At 57.7% G+C, this 23,689-nt stretch overlaps 6 protein-coding genes across 6 annotated transcripts; all 6 read right to left on the bottom strand.

The window, feature by feature from the left end:
- Positions 1–169: 169 nt before the first annotated feature.
- HRG_05365 (sec1 family domain-containing protein) lies at positions 170–2,643 on the bottom strand (the record flags this gene model as incomplete). Its single annotated transcript, XM_044863836.1, has 6 exons — positions 170–357; positions 415–1,873; positions 1,938–2,287; positions 2,347–2,434; positions 2,503–2,540; positions 2,610–2,643. 6 exons carry the CDS (start codon positions 2,641–2,643, stop codon positions 170–172), a joined length of 2,157 nt encoding a protein of 718 aa, XP_044720368.1.
- Positions 2,644–3,269: 626 nt separating this feature from the next.
- On the bottom strand, positions 3,270–3,980 carry HRG_05364 (g-patch domain-containing protein; the record flags this gene model as incomplete). The annotated part of the gene is made up of 1 exon (XM_044863835.1): positions 3,270–3,980. One exon carries the CDS (start codon positions 3,978–3,980, stop codon positions 3,270–3,272), a length of 711 nt encoding a protein of 236 aa, XP_044720367.1.
- Positions 3,981–4,261: 281 nt separating this feature from the next.
- Positions 4,262–6,343, bottom strand: HRG_05363 (anticodon binding domain-containing protein; the record flags this gene model as incomplete). The annotated part of the gene is made up of 3 exons (XM_044863834.1): positions 4,262–4,648; positions 4,718–5,812; positions 5,873–6,343. The coding sequence occupies 3 exons, from the start codon at positions 6,341–6,343 to the stop codon at positions 4,262–4,264; spliced, it is 1,953 nt and encodes a 650-aa protein (XP_044720366.1).
- Positions 6,344–7,778: 1,435 nt separating this feature from the next.
- On the bottom strand, positions 7,779–8,899 carry HRG_05362 (integrase core domain-containing protein; the record flags this gene model as incomplete). Its single annotated transcript, XM_044863833.1, has 2 exons — positions 7,779–8,017; positions 8,125–8,899. 2 exons carry the CDS (start codon positions 8,897–8,899, stop codon positions 7,779–7,781), a joined length of 1,014 nt encoding a protein of 337 aa, XP_044720365.1.
- Positions 8,900–14,825: 5,926 nt separating this feature from the next.
- Positions 14,826–17,665, bottom strand: HRG_05361 (PIF1-like helicase domain-containing protein; the record flags this gene model as incomplete). Its single annotated transcript, XM_044863832.1, has 11 exons — positions 14,826–15,011; positions 15,107–15,233; positions 15,338–15,350; positions 15,413–15,591; positions 15,660–15,958; positions 16,040–16,234; positions 16,349–16,680; positions 16,773–16,834; positions 16,899–16,993; positions 17,187–17,456; positions 17,531–17,665. The coding sequence occupies 11 exons, from the start codon at positions 17,663–17,665 to the stop codon at positions 14,826–14,828; spliced, it is 1,893 nt and encodes a 630-aa protein (XP_044720364.1).
- A 235-nt stretch (positions 17,666–17,900) lies between these two features.
- On the bottom strand, positions 17,901–19,398 carry HRG_05360 (ATP-dependent DNA helicase PIF1; the record flags this gene model as incomplete). Its single annotated transcript, XM_044863831.1, has 3 exons — positions 17,901–17,949; positions 18,032–18,685; positions 19,127–19,398. 3 exons carry the CDS (start codon positions 19,396–19,398, stop codon positions 17,901–17,903), a joined length of 975 nt encoding a protein of 324 aa, XP_044720363.1.
- Between the last annotated feature and the right edge of the window lie 4,291 nt (positions 19,399–23,689).

Genomic DNA, 23,689 nt, shown 5'->3' with positions numbered 1-23,689 from the left:
CGCCTCGCGACCCAAACGGTCATACGCTGTGCTCCTATACCCAACGACAGGCCCCCCCATGCGCCGGGACGCCATTACGCGCAAGCACGTGCGCCCACGCTCGCCGCAAAGGCGCACGGCCGGCCGTCTAGTCGTACCTCGGACGAGGGAGCCGATGCGGCAGAGAACCCTACTTCTTCATACCCAAAAAGTTCCTCTTCTTCTTCTCCTTGTGCGCCTTGTCGTCGGCCTTTTTCTTGCTGGCCTTGTCGGTCCCCGGTTGCGGCGGTTCCGGCGTGCCCCCGCTCGCGGGTTTGGGTGACGGGTTCAGGTTCATGTTGCCCATGGCCTGCGTCGGAGGCGGAGTGGGCATTGGCCCTGGCCCGGGCATTGGTCCGGGGCGGTTCGGGAGGCCCCCGGAAGGGAGACGCTTACCCGGTGCAGGGCCTGGGCCGCCACCCATCCGCGGCATGGGGGCGCCCTGACCGGGAGGCGGTTGCCGCATGGGCGGCGGCGCCGGACGCTCGAAAAGATGTGCCGGAGCGCGAGGCTTTGGCCTCTCCATGGGGAGATCGAGCTGTCGCTTGTCGCGACTCAAGTCGCCGACCTGCCGGATGAAAAGCTGCGGCGTCAACATGTGTGAGCTGATGAGGATAATATCTCTGCTGCGCTCCCGGCCGACCTCGTAGCACACGCGGCTCTCGCTGAATGTCGCGCCTCCAGCCATGAACACCAGAATGCGCGGCCGGTTTTCGGGGGGGCGTCGGCCAGCGGCAGCCCAGTTCGGCCGGCCAGCGCGCAATGAGCCGCCCTGCGCCAAGAGCAAGTCCTCGTTGGGGTCCAAGGGCGGCTTCACAAATGGAAACACGGTCTGGTCCAGCGTGCCCTTGGCGAGGGCGTCCAGCATCGGCTTCAGGACGGGTTCGAAGCGAGACAAGCTGTACTCCTCATTTGGCTGCAAGCTCTTTGGGTCTTTGGGGAAGAGCGGCAGAGGCGCCTGGTGAGGCTCCTTCAACGCATGAGACGTCTTGCCGCCAAGCAACTCCAAGTTGGACACGACCTCGCCGTCCTGCGGTGGCAGGGCGGCGTGCGTCAGCAGTTTCTGAATATCCTCCATGACGACGCCGCCGCGATAGAGTATGTATATGATGATGAGTCGTAGACGGTCGGAGGGCGTGATGGCCTCGTCATCCAATAATCGAACCGCCGACTCGAGTACGTTTTTGGGTTTCCTAAAGTCCTCATCCAGGCCCGTGGACATGGTCTGCTCTACGGACGCAATGTCGGGGAGTTTGTTGTGTTGGAACAGGTTCATGCACTCTTGTGCCATGGTCAAGTGCAGAGAATATGCCTCCTTCATTTCCTGAAACTCGGGTAGCCCAGCAAGCATGTCCCTGATGGAGTTGAGGTTTGTCGTGTCGGCGTTTTCGTCTGTAAAGTGAGGGTTCTGGTCGAGGAACTTTTGAAAATCACCCATGAGCTTGTCAATGGTGTCCTTCATGTGCCGATGTCTGTTGTCGAGCCAGATCTTGTCCTTTTCGCCCAGCTCCATGTCCTTGTCCTGCTCTTCTGCCGTGCCCTGGTTGATGGTTGTGTGAAAGGTGACCTTGTCGCCCTCCTTGATTGGGAGAAGATCGTGAGCCATGGCCTGGTAGGTGAATTCGTGGATCAAGGGCGCCATGAGATCCATCGACCGGTCTGTGATGACGAGGTTGGACTGGGGTCGGTTTGAGGGGGGAGGGAAGTTGGGGTCCCATTGTGCGTATCCGTCGAGTTCCTCCTGCACGAACCTAGCCAGGTGCGCGGACAGCACGCTGGCTTCGTGGAAGGCGTTTTTGGGTCTGTAGTACCGGATCTTGGGATACTCTCCTAGGGTGATGCAGACACCGGCAATCTGCAGGTTGCCGCGGGTCAGTCATCGAAGCTGTTGCGCAACACGTTTGTGTCGCAGTGCTTACCCGCTGCGCCAGACTCTGCATATGCTTGGGGACCAAGGCATTGCATGAAGGGTGGTAGAGCATGGGAAAGCTCCAGGGGTCTCGGAAGGTAACGAGGTGCGACTCCCTCGGGTAGAAGTCAACAAAGAGAGTCTTTGAGCTTGCGCGCAACTGCCTGACGCCGGGAAAGTCGTCTATGCGCCGTCGCAAGTTGGGATCAATGAGATTTGTCCACACAAGGAAGGCTCTGCGGTAGCGGCGGCATTCAAAGTCGGCGAGGAGGCAATCGACGGAGTGCGAATCGGGGGTGAGTAGGTAGATGGCGTCCATCTCGGGGTTGGGCTCGCGGCGGTCCTCGATGCCTTCGATGGCTATGGCAAGGGCAAATCGGTCAGCATTGACAACTGGGAGGGACATGGGGAGCACAGACTGGCGATGTTGTTATTGAGAATGTCATCCTCCTTGACGGCATTGTCGATGATCTTGCTCGACGTGCGGTCGACTATCAGGCATTTCCACTGTCAGAGCGCGTCAGCGCCGCCGTCTGGACGAGAGAAGAATCGCATCGTCGGACAAGGGGGCGTACGTCGTCCTGAGTAATGTTCTTGATCTCCTGGAGGATGACTGGAGAGCTCTCGAGGATCAGCAGGGCACGCCTTCAGGCTTGGCCGACTTGGCGGGGCAACACCGCACCATCGTGCTGTTCCTGGATGACCGACAGCCCCATGGTGAGGGGAGGAGGGGATCGCGAGGCTGGCTGCTGCCCGGTGCCTCGGTCGCGCTGGAAGCGCAGACTGACAGTGCTGGGGGAGGTCGGAGCAGGGGCGCAGGCCGAGCGACAGCGGCTGGGGAGGGATCGGAGGGGGCCAATGGGGACGACACGGCGAGCGCGAGCGGTGAGGTCGAGGAGGAGAAGCCGAGCTGAACGAAGGTCGGGCGATGCGACAGCGTTGACGGAGAATGGATGTGGTGGTGGCTTGGGTTCAGTGCTGGTTAGGTGGTGGTGGGTGGTGACGTGCGTGCAGCGCAGCGCAGGCACAGGGTGGACGCAACCGACCGGCAGAGCCTGAGACGGTGGGGGCCTTTGTTTGGCGCTGGTGGGGACCAGCGGCCCCTGCGGCTCGTCACTACCGACTGGAGCTACAGTGGACTCACGAGCAATTGGATTCCATGACCGCATAAGACCATTCAATGAGTGCCACTGACTCGCCCCTATCCGTGACGGCGTCTCCTCTGAAAGACTTCATTCATCGTTCATTGCTCTGAGAGCCCCTTGTCTTGCTCTCTTCGCCCATCGCCAGATGAAGCCTGACAACACTCATCAAGCCTCCCCCTTGTCACGGCTCCCCTTTGTCACGGCTCGCCACCCGCCCCGTCGCCTCTCAGATAGCGCTCCACGTCGACGCGCCCGTACAGCTCCGCCTGCAGACGCTCCGCCCTCTGCCGCTCTCGGGCAGCCTCGGCCTTGATCTCCTTGGCCGTCAGCCTCCGCACCGGTCTTTGAGCCCCTGGCCTGGACGCTGGCTCGGGGGCCGCTGCGCCGATGCCCAGGTTGTCATCCTTGCCGCTGGCCTTGACCGGGAACCGCACCCCGTCGCCCTCGAGCCCGAGCCCGCGCCGCGCATCCGGGTCCCAGCCCTGCGACCGCAGCGTCCGCAAGCCCATGCGCGACCGGTCCAGCGCCGACGGCGGGTGCGAGTGCGTCAGGCTGACTTGGTGCGCCAGCGACGTCTCGTGCCGCCGGACCGAGGTGGTGATGGGGAGCGAGCATACGGCGCACGTCTCGGGCTGCTCGTTGGCCGATGCTGCTGGCGATCCCGGCCTCGACGCCGGGGCCGATGCCGGCTTTCGCCCGCCCAAGACGATGCTGGCGTAGAGGTCTCCGACGGCACGCCCCGGGTCTTCCGTCGTCGCCGGCACCGAGATGGCCTTGTCTGCCGCTGTGGCCCGCACAAACTCGATGCGTTTGCGTTTCAGCCCTGCCCCAAACGGCTTCTTGTGGTGGAGCGGAACGTCGCTCTCGTCGTCGTCTTCATCCTGTTCGGGTCTCCTCTGCCGCCGCATCGTCTCCGGCTGCGATGCAACGGCTGCCGACAACGACTTTGCACTGCGGTTGAGTGGATGGTCAAGAGAACATGTGTGAGCATGATTGATCAAGGCGTTCGTAGAGAGGTAGCTGCTTAGCGACGTTACCTCAGCACACTCGCCTACCCTAGACCACACCACCTGTGCGCAGCAGACGACGTTCATGTCGAACTACATCACAACAGTCACCACTTTCTCCATATACTATAAATACAAAACAGCCAAGCTTGTGTCCCATCAGTCGACTTTGCCTGCCTCTTTCAGTTCTCTTGTCCCACCCTGGTAAAGGCCGGCAGTCTTTTGCGCACCTGCTCCCACGTCTCCTCGCCCTCGACGAGATTCCTAATGGCCTGTACGATATTCTCCTCGGATGATCGCACCTGGCATGTCGAGTCGCGCTCTCTCAGAGTAATCGACCGGTCTTTGACAGTATCAAAGTCAACCGTAATGCCAAGGGGCGTGCCCAGCTCATCGTTCCGCGCATACCGCTTTCCGATGGACGTCGACGAGCCATCTACGTAGTTGGAGATCCGTAGTTTCCTGAGGCGGCTCGCCAGCTTCTTGACAATGGGCTGAAGCGAGGCATGGTTCGAGAGCGGAACGATGAGAACCTTGGTGGGTGCGACCGAAACGGGTAATGAAAGAACCTGGTCGACAGCATGTGAGCGATTGACACTATTGACATCAAAGCAGCTGACTCGAGGGGCCGTCCTTACTCCTCGGTCGTCGTCCTGCGGCCGATGCCAGTAGATGTGTTCCAGAAGGCTATAAACGATACGTCCGATTCCAAACGATGGCTCTATTACGTTGGGCGTGTACTGACGCAGCTTCTCGACCCGAGTCACCCTCTTGATGGTACAAACGTCCCTGGAAAGCTCAACGGTGCTGCTGCCGCTGGCCAGCTCCTCTGTCGAGACCGAGATGACGGCTTTCTCTGCCATTTCGGCAGCCAACCGATCAAGGGCTTGCTGACCCAGCGATGCAACAGCGGCCTCGATCCTTTTCGCGTCTTTTTTGAACTGCGGCCCGAGGAGCTTCTTGTCGAGCACCGCCTGCCACTCCTCCACCTTGAGAGGCTCTGCACGCGGTTCCCTGACCACGAGGGCCGTGCCGGTGGCCTTTGAGTGAACGGAGAGATCGTAGGCGCTCCGATCTGCGCAACCGACGCATTCGATCCACCCGTAGCTCGTGAGGAGCTCCGCATCCCAGCAATCACAAGCGTAATGCGCCATTTCGTTGGCGAGATGCTGTCGGAATCGGATCTTGCTTCCATCTACTCCGATCTTTAACAGAAAAAAATGGACGCGCGCGAGGAAGTATCCAAGCGTCTCGTTATCCACGAGCTTCGTCTGAACCGCGTCGCCAATAGACATGGTCTTGATAGCAGATTTCCCAGACAGCTGGGTCTCACTATCCAGGAATGGCAACACGATATGGGATACTTCGGGGAAGCGCTCATGAGACTTGCTCGTCTCTGGATCGACAAAATGCTCGATTTCAGCCATGAGGAACTCTCTGACCCGGAGGAGGCCTGAGCGGGGGGAGATTTCGTTTCGATACGACTTGCCGATAGTCGCCGAGGCAAACGGCATAGATCCCTGGCTAAACTCGAGAAGCTTCTTGAAGTTGAGGAACTGGCCCTGTGCTGTCTCGAGTCTGAGGTAGACCGGGGCCGAGGCGCTTGGGCCGATGGTGGACTTGAACATAAGATTGAAGGCAATAGGCGGGAGGACCTCCCCGTTGCCGTCTGGGTTGCGAATGTCATGCTGCTTGATGAGCTGGCCAAGTCCAGCGCCATCGTAGTTGTCAATCTACCACCGGGAGCGGCACGTCAGAGACAGAAAACGATGGAGCAAGGGGGTGTCAAATACCTTGGCGAGAATCCCTTCGTATTCCTTGGCTGTGGCATAGTCAAGCCCGCCTGCTTTTGGCTTGCCGTCCTCTACCGTCATCTGGTGTTTGGCCAACCTGGACTCGAGCACGGACTCGACGAGGTGGTCGGCCCGGAGGTAGTCACCCTTGACGGGGTCCTTGCACATCCAGTCGGCAAACTTGTCCACATGGCCGCTCGTCTTGAGCACCGGCTCGGGCGTAATGGCGGTACAGTCGAGCTCCATCATGTTCTCTTCGATAACGAAGTGATTGCGCCATTCGTTGACAATGTTGGCCTGCAAGGCACAGCCCGGCGGGCCATAGTCGTACAGGCCACGGTTGTCGGCAATGTGAATGGCCGAGGTGCGGTAGATTTCAAACGACTCGGCGAAGAAGAAGCGGCGCTTGAGCAGAGACTCGAGTCTCGGTCGGCTGAAGGCCTGCCCGGCTAGGTCCTTCGCATTAGCCATCATGTATGAGCAAGACAAGAGTGTAGCACCGCGTGCGGGGAGGATATCCGAAAGGCGGGGTGAAGCAGGGAGACAGTCATTACATGGAGTCCAATGTGAATAGATGACTCACCGTGTCCTTTGACGAGCTCGTTGACTCATCTCTACATATGTGGACGCTCGCTTAGTTGGGTACGTTGGTAGCATTCGATATGCCTATGGGCCCTTGGCTTGCCCATGTAGGTGAGGTTTTGGTGTTGCAATTTACAAGCGAGGGCCGCAAACATCCAGTCATAGCCGCCTCTTGTCTCGCAATGATTTCCGTGGAACCCAACTCTTGTTTCATGGATCCACAAAGGGAAACATCCGAATAATGAGGAGGCCGCACTCCCACACTAAACCCGGTGTCACGGAATATGGAAACTCCATCGATGGATACCAGACGCTGTTTCAGAAACGCACTGAAGGATTCTATGAGCGGGGCGGCCGGTACTGATTTCATAATAATCCGTTACCGTCAAGCAAACGCATTGATGGACGCCCATGCTATTTTACCTTTGCCGAGTGGGACGGTCCTTTGAACCCTGGTGGCAGCCGTCTCCCTGCAGAAATTCTATCAACTCTGCCTTGAGACGCACCACGACGGATCAAATTGCCTGTTCGATCTGCTGTGACAATATCATACTGTCAAACATAGCAAATACCACTTGACTACCAGGAAAATAGGGGCTCCCCAAGTGGAGGCGTTATTGGTATAGTTTATAATTAAGTCTTCCTCCTGCTGACACATACCTACACAAGCGCCATTATTTGAGTAATACTCAGTTACTTGAACTGCCGGCAACTTGGCAGGACCCTTGCCGAATCAACTCTTCCCCCTGAACCTGGAGAGCCCGTGATAATGCCAGAGAACCGTGTCCATATTTATCCAGGACCAACTGTATTCAAAATCCTCGTCGGATTGTCGTTTGGGTGCACGCGCCTCTGAAATACTTTGCCGAATTTAGCTATATTCGCAATCTGGGAGCCATGCCTATTTGTCCCGGACTACTCAATGCCGGGAACAGTGTCCGTACTTCTCCTCGAGTTTGCGAGATCTTGATCCCCAATCAAGTACAGATTACTTGCCAAACGCGCCTGTGTCGATAGACACTGTCAGCCAGAGGGGGATATATACCGCACTGTTACGGGGTCAGCACTGTTGGCACAGGTGCTGGGCGTAATTGATGTAAATTGAGCTACAAAGAGTGTAAAGGGGAGACGTGTCTACATCGCTCCCTTTAGGAGTCGTGTCCGTGGCGCTCGCACGTGACTAGTCTGGCCATGCCAGATCTACACATCGGGGCGTAGCCCCTTACATTAGCCCCTACTCCTCTCTGGCGCTGGTGCCCTTTTTCCTGTTCCTGGTCCCCTACAACGATCGTAGGGCCGTCGTCTATAGGGTCTGGTGCCGTTACTATCGACGGGCGTCGCCATTAGTCCTAGCCCGTAGTGGTCCGCGTATTCTCTTGCCCTGTATCTGCAGCTGTGGTTGTATTCCTTCGACTTGCCCCTGGATTTGGGCCGGCTGTGCTTCCGTTGCCACTCGTCGGTGCTGGTATGGTCCATCGTTTTCGAGAGCCGGGCCGTATCTCTGTTCGTACTTATCCAAGGCCGCTGTCTGTTGCATATTGTCTAAAGAGGTCCAGGTCGGGTCTTGCCAACCTTGCCAGCGTACAAGGACTTCCGCCTACGGCCGCGGCCGGTTCTCTTCCACCTAGCGCATAGTATTTCCTCTACTACTTGGTGAGCCTCCCGTCTACTTGGATAGATGGGGTTGAGCGTCTGTGCGTTGCTGACCAGGCATTGGGTCCGTCCCCGCTCTCCGGAGTTGGTCGACGTGGAACCTATTATAGCAGCCCTCGGGAGGTCTGCTAGTTCAACCGTGTACGGGTCGAGTACCTTGCTTATCGTATACTTAGCGTGCAGCCAGTCGAACTTCTTCTTAGGTCGCTCTGACGCGTAGTTCCGTAAGTCAAGCCAAACCTTATCGCCTACTTCGAAGCGTTCTGCCGCGTTCCGTCGTCTGTTAGCGAAGCGTTCTTGTTGCTGCGTAGCTGTCGCCATTGATGCTTGGCAGAGGTCCGTAATCTGTTGTAGTTTGGTAACAAATTTCTTTGCCCTGGTTTCTGGCGAATGCTGAGGATACTCTTCCGCATATGCTTCCGTAACGAGGGGAACTGGTGACTTCGGCTCATAGCCGTGTATAGCGAAGAATGGGGACATCCCTATAGAGGTATTGACCCGACCGTTTAACGCCATCTGAGCCGCGGGAACCCACTTATCCCAGTCGTTCTGGTTCTGGTTAATCACGGCGCGGAGGTATGCCTGTACTTCTTGGTTCATCCTCTCAGGGCCTCCGTCGGTTTGGGGGTGGTACGCCGTGCTTAGCTGCTGGTCGATCCCCAGTAACTTGCACATGTGCCTCCAAAAGCGGCCTACCCAATTCGAGCCCCTATCGCTCGTTATAGCGTCGGGCCACCAGTGGTAGCGGGCGAAGCACCATAGAAAACGCTCTGCACATGCTTCCGCTTCCATCGTTGGCATCGGTTCGAGTATAACTTCCTTACTTAGCCGGTCCTTGATAACCCAGAGGCAGCGGTTACCGTTCGCAAGGGGAGGTCCGTAATAAAGTCCATCTGTATCTGGCGGAAGAAGCGGTCCGGTACGGGTAGCGGTCTAAGTAGACCCTTTATGCTCGCGCCATATCTTCGTACGGCCGCAGACATCGCAGTTACGCAAGAAACGTCGGATATGCTGTTGCATTAGCGGCCAGTAGAAGTCCCTGGATACGGCTTCTATCGTCCCTTCCCGTCCCGGGTGGCCTACTACATGGGAGTCATGAACCTTCTGGATTAAGGAGCCCCGTAATTCGTTTAGCGACTCCTGCTCTAGCGGTGCTGCCTTGGCTGCTGCTTCTGTCGTGATCGGTGCGCCTGGCACCCATAAGCGGCCACGTAGTCGTAGGTGCCCCCGAGGATCAATAAAGCACTCGGCGACTTGTACCTTCAGCTTAAGCTTGGGGTCGAGGGACCGAGATCCGTTTCGTACCGCGTTATAAACGCTTGTAAAGACTGGATCCTGGTTTGCCGTTTGCTGCCATAATTGTTGTAGCTCTGGGTCGTGGAAAACCGTGTGTTCTTCTTCGCCTTCTCCCGCTTGAGTCGACGTTACTCCGACGTAGGTACGTAGGGCTGCTTCTGGAATAAGCTGCATATCTCGTGCTTCGTGATCCGCTTCGTTTGGTCGGTCCTGTTCGCGGCGAGAGAGCGCGTCTGGCACCACTGCTTCCGTCCCGGACGGTACTGGAGCTGGAAGTTAAAACGCGAGAGATATTCAGCCCAACGTGCCTGCCTTTCCGAGAGCTGTTGGCGCGTCATGAAATACTCGAGGTTCTTATGGTCGGTAAGGATAACGAAGTTATCACAGCTTCGTAGCTCGGCTGACCATTGTTCGAGACAACGAATAATAGCGAGCATTTCCTTATCATGGATTGGGTAGTTGCGCTCAGCCGGTGATAGCTTCTGCGAGTGGAACGCTACTGGCTTGCGTTGTCCGTCGACTTCCTGCGTAAGGTGCCCCAAGCGCCCAGCCGCTACAGTCTGCTTCTACGAAGGTTGGCCTCTCGAAATCCCATTGAGTAAGAATAGGGCGTTCGTAAATAGCGTCTTTAGTGTCTGGAACGCCATATCGTGCTCGTCCGTCCACTTGAACTTAGTCCCCTTCCTGTTAGTGCTGTTAGGGTGCAGTTATTTCCGAGGCTTGCGGTATAAATATCCGGTAGTAGTTAACGAATCCTAGAAAACTGCGCACCCCTTCTGGGTAACGGGGACTGCCCACTCGACTATTGCTCGTATCTTGTCGGGATCTGCCTGAATGCCAATTCCTGCGTGAATAATGAATCCTAGGTACTTAATCCGCTTGACTCCAAATTCGCATTTCTCCGGGTCTAGGTGTAGTCCATGCTCGGCGAGGCGTTCTAAAACTAACCGTACCTTCCGGAAATGGTCTCTCTGCTCCCGCTCGAATAGATAAGTATATCGTCCATATAAGCAGAGGCGAACTCGTCGAGGTAGTCTCGTAGGATACCGTTAATATACCGCTGGAAGGTTGCTGGCGCGCCACTTAGCCCGAACGGGGTAACCATCCATTCGAAGAGACCGTACCGGGTGCGGAACGCTGTCTTCCACTCGTCTCCTTCTGCAACCCGTACTTTATGGAACGCTTGTACCACGTCGACCTTAGTGAACCACTTCGCATCTTTTAGGTTGCGAAGTGTGTCCCTATTAGAGGAAGGGGTAACGGTCCGACTTAGTGATTGCGTTCAACGCTCTGTAGTCACAACAGAATCGCAGCCCGCCACCTGGTTTCCTCACAAACAGGACTGGAGCTGCTGCTTCTGAACTGCTTGCACGGATAAATCCTTTATCCACTAGGTCTCGTAGAGTCTTCTTAAGAACCAGGAGTTCCTCTCGTGACATACCGTATAGTGCTCCATACGGTAGTGGTAACTGCTGGCCATTCGGGTCCTCCTTGATTCTGATTTCGTGGTCTATGCCTGGCTTATGAGGATTCAGCTTATCAGCTTCCTTCTTCATAAATAGAGGCAGTAAATCGTGGAACCGCTGGGGTATCGTTCGGCGTAGCTCTGCTTCTGACATGGGTTTCTTTGGTGATAACGCCCTTTCGATATCCTTCATGCTGATAGCGAAAATCGCCGTGGCAGCTGCCTCTCTTCCTTCCTGCTTGCGGATCCTTTCAAAGTAACCCACAAAGGTACTGGCTAGTACGTGCTTTGCTTCTTCGAACTCCTTGGCTTTCGCAGAATATTCTCCTTCCCGAGGTGATCTACCCAGTCTTGTGTAGGTTCATGCCATAGTCGTTTCTCGTGGGGCACTGAGTACGACTTTGTGTGGCATAACCAGGGTTTTCCTAGGATTAGGGGGAATTCCAATCGGGGCACCACGTAGGCACAGATCGTCTGTATGTGGCCGTTGACCTCCATTGATAGCCATACGAGGCCCCTAATCGTTGCTCCTTCCATTGCCCCTGATGCTCCTGTAATAGCTCGCGGTGCTATTTCCACTATAGGAACTTCCAACTTTCGACGACTTCTTCGTCAACCGCGGCGTAGCACTGGCATCCCTCGTCTACGAGTGAGGAGAAGAGATTGGTCCTATTGATAATGCTTCGAATTATTGTAGGACCAACTTCCATTTTTCCTGAGAACTTCTCTTCTTTTGCCACTGCTCCGTTCTTTGGCCTCGAGACCCGTCTTTGTTTCGAGGCTACGCATTTCCCGAGAGGGATGGGGTCTCGCTAAGTCCTGACTCTTCCTCACTAGAGTCGTTACCATCATCTTCCAGCAAGGGCATGATCCTAGCGGTGCGGACTTTACATCCTCGACCGGCTAGGGTCCTGTCCTGGCGAGTAGGGCAAGCGGCAATGAAATGGGTGTTGTCGCCGCAGCGGAGACAACGACCTCGTCACGGCGTTTATTCCGTTCGTCCTCGGATACCCACCTCGCCCGTTGCTTCCGTCCTGACCTAGGCTGGAAGCGAACCGTCTTGCTCGTTCCACTTGACCCCTGGCCGTTCGCCCGTCCTCTCTGACCCTGCCCCTGAGTGCGTGTAACCGTCATTATTACGTCGCCGTCATGGTCGCGTGCGTCACGTGCGTTCTGCTCGGCGGGTAACGTTGCTGACGGTGCCGGGGTGTTGTCGTTACCGGCGACCTGGATGTTGCCGATGCCTGATGCCTGCCCTTAGTCACGTTGCCCGCGGGAGCCCTGCTTCCTCTGCAACGCCTTAAACTTCGCGGTGTGCTCGAACGCCCAAGCAATCGGGTGTAGACGTTGGATGTACTCGTTGTAGTCCTTCGGCATGATAACCGGGACTAGTTGCTCACGGAGAGCAGGAGAGATCGAGTTCCGTAGCCATGCGAGCTTGGAAGCATTATCCCAGCTCGCGCCGCCCGCTTTGGTCAATGTTTCTCGAATTCAGGGAGGAACTTCCCAAACTCTTGGCTGTCTCGTTGAATGAGGTGCGCAGCCTGTCCTGCGCCTCTCTGTCTGCTGCACGCTGCCGAACGTCTGGGCTAGGTGCGAGAAGAATTTCCGGGGTCTGGGCCCTTCGCGCTCTCTTGCCTCCAAAAACCCTCGACTCTCCTCATCATCTGATCCGGCAAGGTCTGCAGGATCTCGTACCACACGACGTTGTTATTGCCGTTTAGGCCCTCCTCTTCGTCGGTATTGTACTTAAATACCAGACGGTCGAGGTAGAAGTGGAAGGACTCGTTGACCGTTCCACTTCGGCCAAGTCATCGGCTTGCGCTTCTTGCCACGGTCCATTTCCTGGGCTGCTTCCGGCCTCGGTTCGACGGGTAAGATCGCCGGGGTACTGAGCACCCCCGGGCTGGGTGTCAACGGTGGCGCTGCTAGGCCTAGCCCGGTGAACATCTTCCGCAGTTCTTCGTCTCCCGCGATCCCAGATAAGATCTGCAAGAGCTCTTGCTCCTTCCTCCATCGGCTCGTTGCGCCGCCGGTCGCGGTGCCCTGCATAACTACTATTGTCCTCCATCTTGTTCGTCCGTCTCGTCGTCCGATCGATCGTCCGTCTCGTCGTTTAGCCTATCGCCTGTCTTGCTGTCTGTCCTGCTGACTGTCCTGCTGACTGTCCTGCTGTCTGTCCTGCTGTCTGTCCTGCTGTCTGTCCTGCTGTCTGTCCTTCTGTCTGTCCTGTCTTTTGTTAACTGGTAGCTCAATATGTTACAGGGTCAGCACTGTTGGCACAGGTGCTGGGCGTAATTGATGTAAATTGAGCTACAAAGAGTGTAAAGGGGAGACGTGTCTACATCGCTCCCTTTAGGAGTCGTGTCCGTGGCGCTCGCACGTGACTAGTCTGGCCATGCCAGATCTACACATCGGGGCGTAGCCCCTTACACGCACCGATGGATGCATCTGTTGGAGTGTCCCATTTTTGGATGATCAAACGGTTAATTACGTTTACATAGTGGCACTGACACCCTCCAGATATAAAAATAGCCTCTCAAAAATTGGGGCACAGGGCTAAACTTGATGCTCTACATAAGAGCACTGCCGACTATAAGTCCAGCAGTATAGGCCCAGTTTTAAAATAGCCGTCGGGCCACAACAAGCACACGGAGGCTGACCGTGTGGCTTTGCAGTCCAGGCGAAGCTGCAGCGATGTGGAGTGCCGGGGCTATTTGTGAACAACACTGTGCGCCTCCAAGGACTTGGCAAACTATCATGCAGTGACATCCATCGTCTGTCTGATACCCAGTGTTGTCACTTGCCGGTCAGCCAGAATTAAACCTCGTCGGGATCGCATATACGCCAACACCTTTGGCCTGATTGCAGAAAGTTGTGCTTTAATACCCTTCTTCAGCGTATGCCTGAGCACTTGCGCCTGATGCTGAAGCCGTGTGGATGACACCAACCCTCGAGACGTGGGAGCTTCAAGAAGCTGGGATAATCATTGCTTGCACAAAACAAACCGTCTCGCAGTGCACGTTAAGGTGAACCCTCATCGCCTTTATGAATGTGGGCCATGCGGCTGCACCTGTGCCTTGAGGAACGAAAGGCCTTGCCTTGAGGAACGAAAGGACTTCATTAGCGCGCGGGGAAAAAAGGCCCCAGACTGCTTCACCCCCACATCCTCCGCCTCTGATTGGCTGATTTATTTCCTCTTTCGGAATAAAAGATCCCGTGTGATTGGTCGCCGACCCTTCCGTCCCTCCCTCATCATTGGTCGCCGCCTTCTCTTGCCCCTCTCATGCCTTGCCCTGTTTCCCCGTTTATACTCCTGTTTACCCCTGCCAATGCCAATGCCAATGCCAACCTTTTTCCTTTCGTCCGCCGGTTTTCTTATTGTGTCTAAAACTTGCGTCTTTTGTCTTTGCCCTTTCGTTCATGCCTTCTAGCGGGTTCTTCCTTCAAGTCAAAAGTCGCCCCTCGTTGATCGCTGCTGCCCAGTGCCCTTGTCTTCTTGCCCGCCGGCGCGCTCCTCCGTCTCTCCCCTCGTCACCTCACCCTGACAACTCTCCTTGACTCTTCAGCGTCGCCATCCGACCGACGCAAAGCTTCCTCGACAGTCCTCTCGCTTAGCACCTCCAGCCTGGCCTGCGCGGCGGTCATCTCTTCGGGGACTCGGTTGCCCACCAAGTCTCTCCCGCACCTTGGACACGAGCGTGATGCCGTCTAGCGTTCGACAGCGCGATAGCTGCACATATAAGCTGTACGGGTCGCATTGCGAGGGCACGGCCCTTCCATCGACTTTCGTCGTCCGTGTCCCCCGCAGCTCCAGGGCCACGCGCTCTAGCGTTCTGCCCTGCACCTTGTAGTCCGTGCAGGCGAAGGCTGCTGCGCACGGCAATCCCTTCCGGCTGACGTCGTTCTGCTGCCACGGCCGCTTTCGTTGGCAGTGTATCCTGACGCTCATCGGCGTTAACAAGATCGTGCCCGGCGGCATCCCGACGAAGTGGAGGTCCTTTGTCGTCGCCGATTCCAGTAATATCCCGCCGGCGGCCCGAAGTGGATCGTCATGTCGGACGAGATTCGATGCCCTGGGGACGCCTTGTCGACAATGACCTCCACCGCCGAGTAGCCGGCGCCGTTCACCAGCTTCAGCCCCTGATGGGTGTTGTGGTTCACGACGACCGGCATCCCGGCCACGAACATGAAGACGGCCGGCACGGGATCGCGCTATCGTCGCCTTGATTGAGTACCATGATCGCTTCTTCCTCGGTCGGCAGGCCCTCCTTCCACTTGTGCTCGGAGATGAAGATGCGCATCGTCGACCGCTGCTGGACCCGGAACGCCAAGCTTGCCTCCATGTTTAGGTTCCACCGATTCCTGTTCAGCGGCGTCACCACGGTGATGCCAGTCCCAAGGGATCCGCCTGCCCTCGCGGTAGCACCTTGAGTTGAGGAGGTCCAGATCCGTGCGGTCCTGCACACCCTGCCGGATCCGCTTCAGCAGCCCTGCAATTCCGGATCACCGGCGGCGCGCATTTGCTCGTTCAACATGACGACCGTCGTGAATCTCTTCCACAGCGCGTGCGCTTTGTCGTGCTGGTGCCGCTGCTCGGCCTTGAACGAGTTGTCTACGTCCCACGAGATGGCCGCGCTCGGCAGGACGATCGACGCTCTTGTCCGGCCGGAACTGCTGAAAGTCTCCGCAGAAGAGGACGATGGGGATCCCCGAAATCTTTCTGCGATCCGCGAAGCCGACAGAGTCGCTCGTTTATGGCGTGCAGCGTCCGCGCCCGAGCATGCTCACCTCGTCGATGACAAGCACGTCCTTCTCCTGCCAGTCCATCCGAGACTGGCCGTGGATGAACCGCTCCGCCCGTTTTGCCAGCCGCACCCCGTCAAGGTCCTTGGCTGTGTTCGCGCCGCCCGCCCTCGGTCTTTAGTGAACCCGCAGGCGGAGTGGATCGTGATGCCGTTGATCTGCGCCGCGGCAGTCCCTGACGTCGCCGTGATCAGCAGACGATTCGAAAGGCTCTTCCCACTGAACAGCTCGACGAGTGCCCCAATGATCCGCGACTTGCCGGTGCCCCCCTCGCCGCCGACGAACTGGCAGAGCTGGCCGGCATCGCCCTATTCGTTTGTCGCATCAAATCGAGCTGGCGGCATATTATTAGGAAAGCGATCGACTGCCTCTTGTTCAGCGTTAGCCGTGTTGACAACTCCTGCCCGCCGCGAAGAAGGAGGTCGATGGGCCAAACTGACGCGCATTCCCGCTTCTGCGTCGCTAGCCGTCTCGTCGGAGTCGGCTGTCGTCATTTCGACGTCGTCCTCCCGAAGCCGGTCATCACCTCCGCAACGCAGCTCGGCGATCGCTTTCCCGGACTGCGATTGTGGTTTGTACGCCTTGATCATTCTCTCCTTTCCTCGACGCACTTATCTGCTGCGACTTGATAGCCTTGACCTGATCCTGCGGCGGTAGTGCGGCCCGGAAAATACCCGCCCTGGCATGCTTATGCACCTCAACCCTTGTTCGGGAATCGCGATGGCCTCGAGCTCGGCCGTTGAGCAGAGCGCCGATTGCTGGAATCGACAGAGCTGCCGCATCATTGCCATGAGCTCCGGCGACTTGGCCGTCACCTGATTCGTGCCCACTGCGCCTCGGACGACGTCGATCAGGCGCGTTGCGTCTCCGATGTTGTTGGACCGATATGTCGCTGCAAATTCTGCGCCCGCCTCGCCTGTCTCGCCCTCCTCGACGTGGGCGACCGTGGAATCGCCATCGCCGGATGAGGCCGCCCATTGCTTGGCGTCGCGCTTTGCGTCTTCGGCTGATCGTCGAAGCAGCTGCACGTTGTCGACGAGACATGATATTCTCGGGCCAGCGCCTCTCGCGCCCGCTCCCAGATGCTATTGATCTCACCTGTTTCTTCGCACAGAAAGGACTCCCACGGCACAAATAGCGCAAGATGCTGCACGGCTGCCCTTAAGGGGAGGGGGAGGTTAGCCACTTGATGATGCCTGCCGGCAGGGCGGTTGCTATACACACCTCCGGTGGCACGACTCGTCGTCGTTGTGGCCGAAGTCCTTGCTCAGGTAGCCATCGAGGCAGACGGTAGCATGCTTGCCCGGCCGCCTGAGCACCTGGACCAGCGTCTCCTGGCGCCCATCCATCCTCGAAGGGCACCTCCCCAGGCCGCACAGCTCTCATCCTTACTGGTGCGTTTTAGTCTAACGAGCGATATGTAGTCGTATAAGCATAGCCCTCGCAGGAGCTCTCCCGGTGCTGGTACGCCTCAACGTGGGAGATCCTCAGGCCTGCTTCTTCGACAACGACCGACTCATCCAGAGTATCATCTATGGCCGCCGCGCCACTTGCTCGTCGGAGATACGGCCACCGTCGAAAGACTTCCCAGTACAGCAGAGATGTGTTCAGGTACGCCCAGGCGCTGCTGTTGGTGAACTCGGCCGGATATCCAAGAAGATGAGCGACGACCTCGACCTGAGATAGCGGACGCTCCGTGAACACACGATTCGCCACCTCATCAAGAACTGTCGCGTCCTGTTCCTTGGCGGCGTCATCGCCAACAGCACCTCCACCGTCGTCCTGTCCTCCGTTGGCCGTGCCGTCACCCGTTGAGGCGGCCAGAGATCGGCCGCGGCCGCCACACGCTTCCACACCGGGTCCTCCACCTTCGTCGCGTAGTTCGTGACATAATACATAAGGGCCATGGTCTTGCGCTGCGTCGCAATGAAGGAAATGTCGTGGTTGTGCCGGAGCCCAACAGCGATAGCCTTGTTCCATCGATTGACCATGCTGTGAGTCCTCCGATCTGCAACACCCCGTCTGCCGTGATGGCGGTCTTGTCGACCAACCTCCATGGAGACTTAAACCGGCATGGATTCCTTCCGCGCTCCTTTGCCCAAGGAATACTTGACACAGGTCGGGCTATGCGTGTGAACCTGTGTAGCGCCGGCACAGAAGTTGGCCTCCTCGTCAAATGCGGCCGAAAACTGCTCGGTGTTGTCCAGCAGGAGGAAATATCGGACGTCACAGATCGCTCCGCTTGCACGGCGCAGAACCCTTCCTGATCCAGATCCTATCTTGCACGTCAGCCTGGCCCCGTTTGTCCATCGGACGAGCAATTCAGGTTCTCAGTGACACGTCTTAGCTATTCTTACCTCGGAGAAGACACTATCGACGTATCGTATGATTCGCTCGCGATACGCCGCCTGATCCTCCCCGTGGATGTCGGCAAGCATCGAGCTGAGATGCGCGTTTCCGTGCAACCAGAGCAAGCCGTGAACATGAAGCGCCCTCGTTCGTTGGTCTCCACAGCGCCATAGTACTTGCCGATGCGCCCGAATACCGACTCTTCTCCGACCTTCACGTAATGATCGAAGAACAGCTTCATCTCCCGGTGGAAGAATACGGCGGCGCTCATCGGATCGGACATGGCCAGCCTTGTCCGCTTGTACGCACTCCCAAGGCCTTCTAGGAACTCCTCGGCCGCGCCGGGATCGCGTGTCCGATATGCCGCCAGTCGCAGCTTCACCGGGTTCGTAATGTCGTTTGGGTTGATGGTGAACCAGATGGCCGGAACGCCGTAGCCAACGATGAGCGACTGGATTTTCCGCCGCATATTGAGCCGAACCTCTCTCGACATGGGTTGCCGGTGGCCGTACAGCGAGAGGCTCCTGAGAAGCTCCTTCACGCCCTCATCGGTCGTCTTGCCCGAGCTCCAACTCGACCTCGCCGCCGCTAACCTTTGCGCGGTCATCGAGCGGGCAACGCGCTCGACCTTGCCGAAGTCCTTCCTCGCCACACTCAGCATGCTGACGCGGCGGTTCCTCGACCGCACCCCCATGTTGAAGACGAGAAATGCAAATATGTGGTGCAACGCAAACCGGCCACCATGGCGCCGGAGCACGATGTCGGCCCAAATCCGGAGGTTCAAGCTTCGGGAGGATACGATGTCTCCTGCTGCCGCCCCTGCCTCAGCAGCTCTACCGGTGCCTCGCAAGTTGGTAAGGGCCTTCCCGCCTCGGCTATGGCCTCTTCGGCCAGCCTTGGTCCCCAACGCCAAATGGGAACAGGGTCGGGAACGTTCTGGCGAAGAAGGACGTCTCAAAGGAGTCGGCAAACTCATCCCCGCGAGACTCGAATGTATGGCTCACTGCCATCGTCGCCACGCCCTCGACCCCACCGAGGATCCGACCCACGCCCGGCCCGCGCGGCCGTCGTCGGCACCTGCGCCAACAGCGTCACAGGCAAACCGCAGCTCGACATCCGCCACGTCTGGCGGTCCGTCCAGCCCAAACATGCCGGAAGACGTCACCTCGTTGATTGGTCGAACGTTCTGATCGGGGCTAGCACCAACTCCATCACGACCCGCGCCTTCTTCGTTGGGCCCGTGCCCTTCAGCCTCGCCTCCCGTTTCCTGCCTTTGGTTGAGCAGAGCGAAGAGTTCCTCGATCTCCACCGACCCTCGTCGTCCATGGCGCGCTCCGTGGGCGGCACAACGTGCGCCGTCCGCGTTTTCTCCCATGCGGACGGCTCGTTCCGCTCCATGCGATCATACACCAAGGCCGGCACCCCGTCTATCGGGTCTCCCAACTCTCCATCTCCGCCACGTCGATCTCGATCTCGGCGTAGTGGGGGTTGCTCCTCTTCAGCCAAACAAGAGCCCTCTCGACGACCCGCCGCCTCACCGACAAGAGACTCGACAGGTCGCTCGGTGCCGGCTTCTCCACGCCCTGCCACGAAACGTGGATCTCGTCCAGTGCTTGCGGGAGCACCTGGTCGCCAGCTCCTGCACGTTGTTGGGAAACACTGTGATGTGGCCCTGACGTGCCTCGGATACCTCACGGCCTGCCTCTGCCCGCCCGGAATGCTATATCTCGTGACAAACCCATAGCAGGAGTTGAGCGAGACGAGCTTTCTTCGACCAGCGTGAGTCCCTTGAGCTCGTCAGGGAACATGTGCTCACAGCCAAGGCGAGTGTGAAGATGGACCGCCGGCGACAGACTCCGCGCGCCAGGCATCGGGCACACTCCGCACACACCGACACGGGCTCGCCTTCGGGAAAGCAGCTCCGGCATGAAAATGGTGAGCGGCCGCCCTCTGGCACGCAGCTTGACAGCCATTGATCCCATCTGATCTCCTCAGCTCTTTCTCGTACGCTTGCGGTAGCACATCATGCAGGTCCGTATCGGCAACGTGCTCGCATCGTGGAACGCCTGATAAAAATCCCGCACCGTCGACACCTTCCTGTCGTGCGGTATTGGCGTACACCACGTCTGATCGTTAGACAGCCTCCTTCATGGCGAAGTCTTCCTCCAAAAACGCAGCACACTCGCCAGGTCTTCGGCCCGCAGCTCCTGACTCCTCTGCCTTCCGATTCCACTCCGAATCTGTTTTCTCGGGCGCTCGTCCGACCAGGAAGACGTTTTCTTCTCCCGCCTCCGGGCCGCCTCCGGGCCGCCTCCGATCCATGATTTCTTCTCTCCGTGGCTGATTCGCTTCTTCGCAAGCCGTCGGATGCGGCAGCTTTGGCGACGACTGCCCGACTACGTGCGCATCCCTGACACGCCATCCGGCCCTTTGCACTGGACAGGCACCGGGCCGTGCTGGCGAACGTTTTCCACGCCGAACCTTGACCTCAGTCCTTGCCCTTTCCAGCACTCTCCTCGTTCTTGCTGCCGATCAAACTGCACGGGCTCCCAGCCGCCACCCGCGATGAGCCGCCCACCTCCCTTTGCTGCAGCCTCCGCCCGCTCAGCGAAGCGTCCGCTGGCTCTGCCGCGGCGTCGCCCACCCCACAGGAGACGGCCCCGGATGCTGCGCCGTACCTGCTGCGTTGGAGACACCCCTGCGGCCTGGTACTCCTTTACCCGCCAACTCCGTCCCCGACGGCGCTTGGGCAAACCAGACGCAATCGCTGCTAATTGCCCGTTTTCTTGTTGTCGAATACCGGTTCCTAGGCTGATGGATCGAAGCTTCGGTACCTCCTTCGAACGAACACTCGGGACATCGCCCGCCGCCGCCGTAACACGTTGCTCCTCATCTTCAGGATCTCCTCCTGAGGCAGAAAGTGCCGATGAGGAGCGGACGATCAGAGTCCGCTACCCCATATCTCCACGTTCCCTAGGCAACAGGGGCCTCGGAAGCTGACCCGGTGACTGATGTTGCGCGGAACTTCCGCTGCTAACCATATTATGGAACTTCCGTGCTCTGTTTGACCGCAAACCGCCTCGCGGCGGTCTTCTCGGCAACGACCTCGCAATTGCTTCTGCGTGCTGTCTCCATGCGGTGTCTTCAACCACAGGTTTCCTAGGCTGAATCGGCCGGAACGTTGATGCCGCATTCGCCCGTGATTCGTATCTTCGTAACCGTCCCAGGCTCTCCCCGTGCTCTGCGGCCCTCTCAGAAGCTGCCACCACATCTACACCGGCTCCTGTCGTACCATCTCCGAGCCCCGAACCCGACCCGCTCACGTTCTCCCTCTTCTCCACCCCCGACTGACAACGAACAGGCTTCAGGGTGAGCAACCGCCTCGCTTAACTTCACTGCAGGACTGTCCGCCATGCTGCTGCCTCCTCGACGTCGACTGCCGTAAATTGGCAACAGGCTATAAAGCTTTGGCTCCGGAGCACCTCCACTTGGACAGTCTCGCTTGTTGACGACGCTACTTCTCCCGAATGGGAAGCTCCCTAACCATCACTTCCCTCATGGCCGTGGCGTTTCTTCCTTATAGCTTCCTATAAAATGCTTCCTATGGTACCGAGGCGATGCAATACTACCCTCTATATTCCCCCGTTACCATGCCTATCTATGTGCGTCCACCGTCCCGGCCTCGCCTGGTCTCCACGTGCGACCTGCTACCCCAGCTTTGCCAAAAGCGACCCTTCCATCGCCGTGCTCTCTTTGCGCACTCCAGCGAATCCTGGCCACTGCCGACCTCCGGCACATGGAGATGGCCGCGACAACCGCCTGCCGCACACTTCAAACCATACTCTTCAGCCCTTCCAACACCATCCTACCAACCTTGCGCATCAGTTCACCATCAATATCCGCCAATCCGCCTCGTCGAGCAACAGCCACAAGGCTGCCGGCGATAACATGTCCATGACGTCCTCATGCAGCCGGACTACCCTTCTAGATTTGCTCCTCGCCAGCACCAATGTCGCATCAACGGCCTTAATGCTAAAGCGATAGCCAGGACCCCTGCCTGTCCTCTTGTAGTCGCTAGCCACCGGAGGCTCGACTTGCAAACCCTCTGGAAAGTTCTCGTGACCAACTCGCATCCTCCTCCTCAGGTCGACCCATATATCCGACTTCACCGTGTCCCAATAGTAGACTCGACACGGTCGGCACCCGCCTCGCTCAGCCGCACGCAATGCCCATCCAACTACCCGTTGGCGGGGCCTCTGGCAGCCAACTAAGGGGCCCCTTCCCCTTAGTTGGGCCCAAAATTCCCGGACAGCCCCAAAACTCCCGGACGCGCGCCTACAGCCCCGCTATCGTAGTTGCTTCGTAATTACTGCGCATTCCCACCAAAACACAAGAACGCGTGATGCGCAGCACGTGTTTCAATGTCTCAATACGTCGGGCTTGAGCCGACGGCCACGTCAAGGGCTGTGGAGCTAGTTATAGACTCGCGATGCCATCGCACAAGGGCGGCGCCGTCAGACGCGCCGGGCGCTCCCAACACAGTCACAATACGGCAGGCGGCTCAGATCTTCGGCGTACCGAGCTCTACGGTACACGACGGCGTCAAGCGGCATCCACGATGGCTTCAGGGTCGCGTTCGAAGCCGTGGCCGGCCAAGGCTGCTCTCAGACGACGAAGATGATGCCATCGCCGCCTATGTGACATGGCTACAACGCTCTGGCTTCCCAGCGAGCAAGATACAGGTCGAATCGGCCGCTCTAACGCTCCTTCAGCGTCGTAACCCCAATGCGAAGCCACCAGGCAAAAACTGGTATCATCGTTGGCTTCAAGACCACCCAGAGCTTCGAACCACATATTTAAAGGCCGTAGAGAAGTCCAGGAAGGTATTTGAGGCCAACGATGTGTCATACGTCGAGAAGTTCTTCTCGAGGCTCAAGGAGATCATCAGCTCGTACGGAATCGGCCTCAGAGGTCTGGAACGAAGACGAGTGCGGCATCCGTATTGGAAGTCTACGAGAACGCATTCACGTCGTTATAGTGCGTACAACGCGTCATCAACGCCCTCAAGTCTCTGACCCAGGGAATCGCGAGTCTTGCACGCTTATTGCCGCTGCCAACGCGGTTGGAGACACGATTCCGGCTTGGCTGGTGTTCAAGACCTTCCTTGCGAGTCTTGGGCCGAGATCAACGCCCCGACGATATACGATTCGCACGATCCGACACAGGCTTCAGCAACAGCGAGATAACGTTTGATTGGATACACCAGTTTAATGTATGCTCTTGAAGCGGTCTGCCCGTGCCCAACGCACCGGAAAGACCCTTGAGGAGTGGTTCGGTGTAGATGAGTGGTGTAGAGAGCCCGAATATCCCTTCCTCGAGGCGGAGCCACGCCTTATCCCGGAAAACGAGCGAATTCATCGTCTTCTCGTCATTGACGGCTTCACTGGGCATACAGGCCTCGATTTCATACAATATTGCATCAAATTTGACATCATCGTCGCGGTGTTCCCTCCGCATTCAACGCATATCCTTCAGCCGCTCGATGTAGGCGTTTTCCAGCCTCTTAAGCACGCACAGCAGAAAATCCTACATAAGTTCATCGAGTCAGGAGCTGAACTTCACGAGGCACGATTTCCTCAAGTCTTTCTGGGAAGGGTTCAAAGAGG

The sequence above is a fragment of the Hirsutella rhossiliensis genome, assembly GCF_020360975.1.
Source record: "Hirsutella rhossiliensis strain HR02 chromosome Unknown scaffold00005, whole genome shotgun sequence".
In the NCBI taxonomy this organism is placed as follows: Eukaryota; Fungi; Ascomycota; class Sordariomycetes; order Hypocreales; family Ophiocordycipitaceae; genus Hirsutella; species Hirsutella rhossiliensis.
The sequence above is the reverse complement of the archived record's forward strand: the minus strand, read 5'-3'. Positions and strand labels throughout refer to the sequence as shown.